A 9,725-nucleotide genomic window follows, 5' to 3' on the forward strand; every position below is an offset into this window, starting at 1 on the left:
ACGAACTTCTCGAAAAGATGAAAAATCAGGGATTTCCTACAAGTTTTGGTAACTGTTTGTGTAGAATACAATGTTTTTTCGCCGAAGAAAGATCGTTTAGATCCTGGGTGAAAGATATTTTCGAATTTTTGGAATGTTTTTTTTTGCTTCTTTATAAAATTTTCAAATTTTATAGAAAAAATTTTCTACTGTGCTACTCGATGTATAGGTACTCGTAAACTGTTGGATCTTCTTCTGTAAGCCCATATAGTCTATACTTCGAAGGATTTGTCTAATATTACAGTTCATACGACTGAATATAGTTTTCGCAAACGAAAAAAAGGACGGATTCCTTTTTAGGCAAGAACACGAACTTCTAGAAGATATGAAAAATCAGCGATTTCCTACATGTTTTTGGTACTGCTTGTGTAGAATTCAATGCTTTTCCGCCGATGGAAGATCGTTTTGATCCTAGGAATTAACTTTTTATCAGTTTTTGCGTAATATTTATTCGCTGTCTCAGAAAATTTTTAAATTTATTTAAAAAAATTCCCACCCTGCATCTCGATGAATAAGTGCTCGCAGACTGAAGGATTTTCTACTGTAGTCTTTATTCCCTATACTTTGAATGTTTTGTCAAAAATATCACAGTTCATACCACTGATTAAAGTTTTCGTGAACTGGAAAAAGGACGGATATTTTTCTATGAAACACCACGAACTTCTCGAAGAGATGAAAAATCAACGCTTTCCTACATGTTTTGTGTACTGTTTGTGTAGCATTCAATGCTTTTTCGCGGAAGAAAGATCGATTTGATCCTAGGAAATATTTTCTTTTTGGTTTTTGCGAACTTTTTATTCGCTGCCTTAGAAAATTTTCAAATTTATTGAAAAAATTGTCCACCCTACATCTTGATGTATAAGTGCTCGCAGACTATAGGATCTTCTACTGTTGCCCTTTATCCCCTATACTTTGAAGGTTTTGTCAAAAATATTACAGTTCATACCACAGAATATTGTTTGTTGAATATTATTGTTGTTCCTACATGTTTTGTGTACTGTTTGTTTAGAATTCAATGCTTTTTCGCGGAAGAAAGATCGCTTCTATCCTGGGAATGAACTTTCTCCGATGTTTTTGTTACCTATTTGTCGCCGTTTTGGAATTTTTTCGTATTTTATTAAAAAAATTTTCTTGCTTGCATTCCCATCTGTACTGTTTTGTCAGATAAAATATTTTCTACTTTAAGCAACTTTTAGCATTTTCTTTAAACGGTTTGTCAAAAATATTGCAATTAATTCCACTGAATATAGTTTTCGCGAACGAAAAAAAGGGCGGATTTCTTTGTAAGCAAGACCACGAACTTCTAGAAATGATGAAAAGTCAGCGATTTCTTATATGTATTGGCTAATGTTCGTGTAGAATTTAATGCTTTTTCGCCGATGAATTATCGTTCGATCCTGTCAGTGAAATTTTTTCTACTTTTTGGGTACTTTTATTTGCTGCTGAAGTAAATTTATATATTTTATAGAAATAATTTGACAGCATGCTCCTCGATCTATACCTGCTCGCAGACTGTAAGATCTTCTACTGTAGCCCTTTATTCCCTATACTTTGAAGGTTTTGTCAAAAATATTACAGTTCATACCACTGAATATTGTTTTCGCGTACGAAAAAAGTGCGTATTTCTTTGTAGGCAAGACCACGAACTTCTCGAAGAGATGAAAAATTAGGGATTTCCTACAAGTTTTGGTGACTGTTTGTGTAGAATTCAATGCTTTTTCGCCGATGATTTATCGTTTCGATCCTGGGTGTGAGATATCTTCGAATTTTCGGATGTTTTTTTCCGCTTCTTTATAATATTTTCAAATTTTAAAGAAAAAATTTTCCACCATGCTTCTCGATGTATAGGTGCTCGTAAACTGTAGGATCTTTTACTGTAAGCCTATTATAGTCTATACTTCGAAAGATATGTCAAAAAAATTACAATTCATACCGTTGAATATAGTTTACGCTAACAAAAGAAAGGGCGGATTTCTTTGTCCGCAAGACCAAAGACTTCTTAAATAGATGAAAAATAAGCGATTACCTACATGTTTTGGATTCTGTTCGTGTAAAATTTAATGCTTTCTCGCCGATGAAAGATTGTTTCGATCCTGGGAATGAAATTTCTACGATTTGTATGGTACCTTTTTAACGCCGTTTTGGAAAATTTTCATATTTTATTATAATAATTTTCTAGCTCGCTTTCCCATCTGTACGTTTCTGCAAGATAAAATATTTTCTACTTTAAGCAACTTTTATCCTATTCTTTGAAAGATATATCAATAATATTACAGTTCATACCACTTAATATTGTTTTCGCGAACGAAAGAAAGGTCCGATTTATTTGTAGGCAAGACCATGAACTTCTCGAAGAGATGAAAACTTAGCGATTTCGTACATGTTTTTGGTACTGTTTGTGTAGAATTCAATGCTTTTTCGCAGAAGAAAGCTTGTTTCGATCCTGGGTGTGAGATATTTTCGAATTTTTCGGATGTTTTTTTTCGCTACCACAGAAAATTTTTATATTTTATTGAAAAAATTTTCCACCTTGCTTCTCGATGTATAGGTGCTCGCAAACTGTAGGATCTTCTACTGTAAGCCCATTTTAGTCTATACTTCGGAAGACATGACTAAAATATTACAATTCATACCACTGAATATAGTTTTCGCGTTCGAAAAAAAGGGCGGATTTCTTTGTAGGCAAGACCACGGACTTCTCAAAGATATGAAAAATCAGCGATTTCCTACATGTTTTTGGTACTGCTTGTGTAGAATTCAATGCTTTTCCGCCGATTAAAGATTGTTTTGATCCTAGGAATTTAATTTTTTTCAGTTTTTGCGTACTTTTTATTCGCTGCCTCAGAAAATTTTCAAATTTATTGAAAAAATTTTCCACCCTGCATCTCGATCTTTAGGTGTTCGCAGACTGTAATATCTTTTACTGTAAGCCCTTTATAGTGTATACTTCTAAGAATTTTTCTAAAATATTACTGTTCATTCCACTGAATATAGTTTTCGCGTACGAAAAAAAAAACCGATTTCTTTGTAGGCAAGGACTAGAACTTTTCGAAGAGAAAAAAAAACTGCGATTTACTACAGGTTTTGCATACTGTTCTTACAGAATTCAATGCTTTTTGCCGTAGAAAGATCTTTCGATTCTGTGAGTGGAATTTTTTCTTGTTTTTGGTACCTTTTTATCGCCGTTTTGAAAAATTTTCATATTTTATTAAAAAAAATTTTCTAGCTTGCTTTTCCATCTCTACGTTTTTTCAAGATACAATATTTTCTACTTTAAGCAACTTTTAGTATTTTCTTTGAAAGATTTATCAAAAATATGGCAAATAATACCACTGAATATAGTTTTCGCAAACGAAAAAAAGGGCTGATTTTTTTATAGGCAAAACCGCGAACTTCTCGAAGAGATGAAATATCAGGGATTTCCTACATGTTTTTGGTACTGTCCGTGTAGAATTTAATGCTTTTTCGCCAATAAAAGATCGTTTCGATCCTGGGTGTGGGATATTTTCGAGTTTTTGGGTACTTTTATTCGTTGCTAAAGAAAATTTTCATATATTCTTGAAAAAATTTTCTACCATGCTTTTCGATCTGTAGTTGCTCGCAAACTGTAAGATCTTCAACTGTAAGACCTTTATAGCCCTTACTTCGTAAGATATGTCAAAAATATCACAGTTCGTACCACTGAATAAAGTTTTCGTGAACTGGAAAAAGGACGGATATTTTTCTATGTAACACCACGAACTTCTCGAAGAGATTAAAAATCGGCGATTTGCTACATGTTTTGTGTACTGTTTGTGTAGAATTCAATGCTTTTTCGCGGAAGAAAGATCGATTTGATCCTAGGAAATATTTTCTTTTCGGTTTTTGCGAACTTTTTATTCGCTACCTCAGAAAATTTTCAAATTTTATTGAAAAAATTTTCCACCATGCTTCTCGATGTATAGGTGCTCGCATACTGTAGGATTTTCTACAGTAAGCGCTCGATAGTCTACACTTCAAAGAATTTGTCTAAAATATTACTTTTCATTCCACTGAATGTAGTTTTCGCGAACGAAAAAAAGGACCGATTTCTTTGTAGGCAAGACCGCGAACTTCTCGAAGAGATGAAAAATCAGGGATTTCCTACATGTTTTGGGTACTGTTTGTGTATAATTTAATGCTTTTCCGCCGATGAAAGATCGTTTCGTTATTGGGAATTAAATTTTTTTGTGTTTTTTCGTACGTTTTATTCGCTGCTTAAGAAAATTTTATTGAAAAAATTTTCTCTCATGCTTTTTGATCTGTTAGGTGCTCGCGGATTTTAGTATCTTCTCCTGTGAGACCTTTATAGCTTTTACTGGAAAGATATGTCAATAATATTACAGTTCATACAAATGAATATAGTTTTCGCGTACAAAAAAAAGGGCGGATTTCTTTGTAAGCAAGACAACGAACTTTTTAAAAAGATGAAAAATTGTCGATTTCCTCTAAGTTTTGGATACTGTTCCTGCAGAATTCAATACTTTTTGCCGAAGAAAGATCGTTTCGATCCTAAGTGTGAGATATTTTCGAATTTTTCGGATGTATTTTTTCGCTTCTTTAGAAAATTTTCAAATTTTAGTGAAAAAAATTTCCACCATGCTTCTCGATGTATAGGTGCTCGCAAACTGTAGGATCTTCTACTGTAAGCCCATTTTAGTCTATACTTCGGAAGACATGACAAAAATATTACAATTCATACCACTGAATATAGTTTTTGCGTACGAAAAAAATGGCGGATTTCTTTGTAGGCTATACCACGAATTTCTAGTTTTGAACGAACATTGTATCAGTACTCCGCTGGTTTTCTTGTCGTTGAAAATGCACTTATAGATGGATGTTAGGAATCGTTTATTTATGAGGAATGTGGGTAGGTGAAAATAAATTAAAATATATTTTTTGAGCCCAGTCAGTACTAATAAGTACGATTTATTTGGCTCGTTGCAGGGAAAAGCGTTTCGGCATAAAAACCCTGGTATAAATACAGTTGACGATGATGTGTCGCTGGCCTGCCTATCGGCAGCTATCGATGATGATGTTATTCCAAAATCAGAATACAATTCTGGCCACGTTCCTTCTTCCTTTGTTGCTTTGTTCCACTGATGTAATAGTAGCGCAGGAGTGTAGTTCTCTTCGATGTGATCGCTCGCAGGTCTTGTGGTAGAATAACATTAAAGCGTGAAAGCACGCGGCTTTTATAGAAAAAGACGATGCAACGCGCGGACCAATTACCGAAAAGTTGGATAACGTAGCTGTCGATGCATATGATTGGACTAATAGAAATGGTAGGAGAACGCGTGCTTGAAGAACGAAATCGCTCTGCAAGGAGCTCGCTGTGCTCCTTTGTTACACCGTAACTAAGATGTTTCTTTGTCGCTATATCTCGGCACGCGTCGATACGTCTCGATACGTCCAGATTATTCTCACTCACTCGCTTGCGTATGATTACGCAACATACCGCCCCCCTTGAACTGGCACCGTTCAACACGCTACACACACACTTACATATACATTATCAAATACATACATTCAAATACATACATTTAATTAACAAAATATTACAGATGTAATAAACAAAACTAATAATTACTTCCATTAAATCTCAATTCAATTTTTTTTTTTATGCATCGTACAGCAAAGGAGAAAGACGTTTAATACCGCGTTTTAAAAGACCGTTTGCGGTTTTCACAGTTACCACGCGTGCTATACCGTCGGAACCTTTATGTCCTTCGTAACGCGTTCTAAAGGCCATTTAAGAGGTGAGGAGTTATCTTCGCGGAGAATGAGTAAAGTACTCAGGCTTATGTCGTCAGTTGTACCTCTGTGCCACTTTTCTCTAATTGTCTGTTCTTTAAATATTCCTTATTCCAGCGATTCCAAAAATGTTGTTTCATCTGCTGGACATGTTGCCATTGTGATAGACGCCCAGATGGTATATCCCGATAATCATCCTCTGGTAAACTCGTAAATGAGTCACCAATTAAAAAATGGCCAGGTGTAAGAGCACGAAGATCATTTGGATCATTAGACAGGGGGGTGATAGGACGGGAATTAAGGATTGCCTCTATTTCTAAAACATAGGTTAATAACGCTTCGTATCCTAGTAAAGTATCGTCGACAATTCGTACTAGATGGTGTTTAAATGATTTTACCGCCGCCTTTAATTCATTTGCGGAGTCTACAAACTTAGTCGAGTTGTCGGAATATATGTCCAAACATTTACCACGGCGTGCCAAAAATCTATGTAAGGCTGATAAAAATATTATCGCGTTGGCTATTAACTTGTATGGCTAGTATATCTCTAACTCTTAGTATTCCCAGACTATCTATGAAAGGGTTAAATACGGAAAACGACGCGAAAACCTCTTTTCTGGATTTGATACAAATTTAATCATAATTAATTCCGTTTTCCTTTTTTTTTTTTTTTTTTTTTAATTCATCCACGTTTCTTTTCCTTTGGATTGTGAGAGTTGTATGCGAACCTGACGCAATAAATTATTATCCGCATTAGTTTCACGAAGAAAGAATAACGCCTAAATAGCTCGGATGGAGCGCTTAATTTCGCGTGCATTGTAATCCTTTTCATTTTGGGAATTTTGATTGATTCCAATCGACTATGTGACCAATTTGATTCTAGCTTGCGCGATAATGACCGTTCCAGCGCATGTAATGCTTGCAATACGTTCACGTAAGAATCACCTAATTGATGATTCTCTTCCTAAAATGGCAATCTTATTATGTATCTATGCGTTTCATCTCGTCGCGCATTGTTTCTAGAATGGATTTCGCATAACTTTTCTTCATGCGGCCGAATATTATTCTCCCCTACCTCCTCAATTTTCTAAAATTTCTCCAACTGTTAGTGCAATTCTAAAGTAGCGGCATTGCAATTAACGCTCTGTGGAATACGCGTTGTCCCTGCGTTCATCACGAGCAATCCTAATACTGTTTTTTGCGCCACTGGGTCTTCAATCAACCGAATAGTCTGACCTGCACGCCATAATGAAATAAAGATTTCGCTCCCGAGAATCGTGTCGATATTTGCAGTTCTTGAAATTCGAGATCTGCCAATTGGATTTCCGCCGGTATAATTAATTCTTCTCGCGGACTTCTTTGCGAGGGCAACTGATTCATTACAGTGGGTAGCAAAAATTTCAACTTTACCGCGTAATTCTCTGTTCGCGATTTCCTAGTCAATACACCATCTGACTGATTTATTTTCGATTCGACTTAATCCAAATATCGGTACATCCATGTCTTGTTTGAATATTCGCAGAAGATTCGCGAACCGGCTTTTTAAGAAGTGTGCTTCAGAGTCCGACTCCAAGAGTATACGTTATTCGTGTAACCTACTGCCGTAATCTAACAAGTGCATCACTGCAGGTGTATGCGAGTGATAGAGCTTTACGTGTGCAGATTGCACTCCGATACCTTCTAGATGCAATGAATCGTGATGCCCGTCATTGCACTTTCTGCAATGACCTTTCTTGTACATAATCTTGATGACTCGCTTGTAAACAATTCAAACATAATTTGGCATTAACCACAGGACCTCTGCAATCCTCAGGCTCGGCTCAATGTAACAGCTCACACTCCGATACTTATATGACAAACGCAAGTGATTGAGCTTTACGTGTGCATACTGCACTCCGATGCCTCCTGGCTCGGCCCAATGTAACAGCTCACAACACTCCGATAAGTATATTAAACGCAAGTGTAGCTTTACGTGTGGACGCAGCACTCCGATGCCTTATGGATGCAGTAACTCGTGGTGCCCGCCGTTACACTTTCCGCAACGGCCTCTCCTGCATGCGTAAACACGATGACCAGCTTGTAAGCCATTTAAACATAGTTGGGCCTTAGTCACGACCTTTTTGCGCTCTTCAGGCTCGGCCTTAAGTAACAGCTCGCACTCCGATGTGTAATGTTTATCGCGACATATGCCACACGAGATAGGTGTACGAGCGGAATATATTTGAACTGATTGTCTTCTTTGGTTGGTACCTCGCGGCCAATTTCGCGGACTGTTAACACGCAGCTCGTTATGCATCGACTTCCTCGAACGAAAATGATTCCTATCAGGTTTTGGCGACGATTTCTCTTCATTATGTTCAATTCTTCTAATCCTATCCGTTGGTTGAGCGATTAATAGCGCTTTTCCTCTCTCGCGTAAAAAAACCACAAACTCTTCTACCATAGGTAATGTTTCTCGAGATCGCTGTTCCTCCCATCGGAGGCGAGTAGCCGAATTTACTCGCGAGAGATGCGCGGAAATGGCAAACTGATCGACGAACGACTTCTTAATTGCTAATAACGCTCCATAGTTAGCATTCAAAGCATCGGACGCGGCGATTAATGACTCGGGGAAATCATCGTTAATCGGAGGGCCTTCCAAAATGGCCTGCACGTGCTTATTAATTAATATTAATGGATCGTTGTAATAATCGGTCAACGTCTTCCACGCTATGGGATAATTATCTGCGGTAATTTCGAGCGCACGTATTTTCTCTGCGGCCGGTCTCGATAAACATGATTTTAGATAGCTAAACTTTTGTATATCACGAAGTACGGGATTCTTTCCTATCACCGATTGGAACGCGTCCACAAAACTCGGCCATTCTTTGTGTTGCCCGTCGAACTGAGGCAACTGCACCGCTGGTATCCTATAATTATTATCTATGGACGGATTGTTAGCCACTATTCCCGTATGAGAAATCAAACTCGCAGCAGGTGAATTTGTACTTTGAACACTTATTGTTTCGAATCTTTCTACTATAAACTCGGCATCGGCTTTGATCCCGAAAGCGATTTCTAAATTTGCGTTAATCTCCTCAAATAATGCTTGTTCGATATTTTCAGGCGGTGCTTCCAATATTTCCTTCTGTATCACTATATCCTTATCGAGTTCGATGATTCCAACCTTTAATTTTTTAATATCAAGCGGATTTGCACGATCTACTTCACTTAATGATTTTTTAACTTGTTCGATTCTTCTTTTAATGTGACCGTATCTCAATGTACCGCGTCCGACTTCACTACGCGACTTAGTCGGATGAGGCATTTTCACGACAAAGGCGGAAGGTTAAAGAGAAAAGAGGGGGAACTACAATTCCGAAAAATGTTCACTTAAGAAATCCTTTTGTAGAAACTCACGTAAATCCTCTGGATTAATAAGTGTCTCGTGTGTCGTACTCACAGTCTCGAACAAAGGCAGCTTCTAGGCTTGTAGCGATGACTCACCGCTTCTTTGTTGCTCGATCGGAAGTCTTCTGTTGCCTCTTTCTCTTCAGCTTGTAGCGGACTGCTTGCACAATGGATGCCGGCCGAAGTGGGGAGGAAGCTCCCAATCCGGCTCGAAGGACCAAATTTTAATGTTGAACGACCGACGCATTGTATCGGTACTCCGGTGGTTTTCTTGTCGTTGAAAATGCACTTATAAGTGGATGAGGAATGAGGGTAGGTGAAAATAAATTAAAATATATTTTTGAGCCCAGTCAGTACTAATAAGTACGATTTATTTGGCTAGTTGCAGGGAAAAGCCTTTCGGCATAAAAACCCTGGTATAAATACAGTTGACGATGATGTGTCGCTGGCCTGCCTATCGGCAGCTATCGATGATGATGTTATTCCAAAATCAGAATACAATTCTGGCCACGTTCCTTCTTCCT

At 37.4% G+C, this 9,725-nt stretch overlaps 1 protein-coding gene across 1 annotated transcript; it reads right to left on the reverse strand.

The window, feature by feature from the left end:
• Positions 1-7,807: 7,807 nt before the first annotated feature.
• Positions 7,808-9,118, reverse strand: LOC122516141. The gene has a single exon (XM_043633714.1). It carries the CDS (start codon positions 9,116-9,118, stop codon positions 7,808-7,810), a length of 1,311 nt encoding a protein of 436 aa, XP_043489649.1.
• Positions 9,119-9,725: the final 607 nt, after the last annotated feature.

The sequence above is a fragment of the Polistes fuscatus genome, unplaced genomic scaffold (genome assembly GCF_010416935.1).
Source record: "Polistes fuscatus isolate 324 unplaced genomic scaffold, CU_Pfus_HIC Scaffold2, whole genome shotgun sequence".
NCBI classification, from domain to species: domain Eukaryota; kingdom Metazoa; phylum Arthropoda; class Insecta; order Hymenoptera; family Vespidae; genus Polistes; species Polistes fuscatus.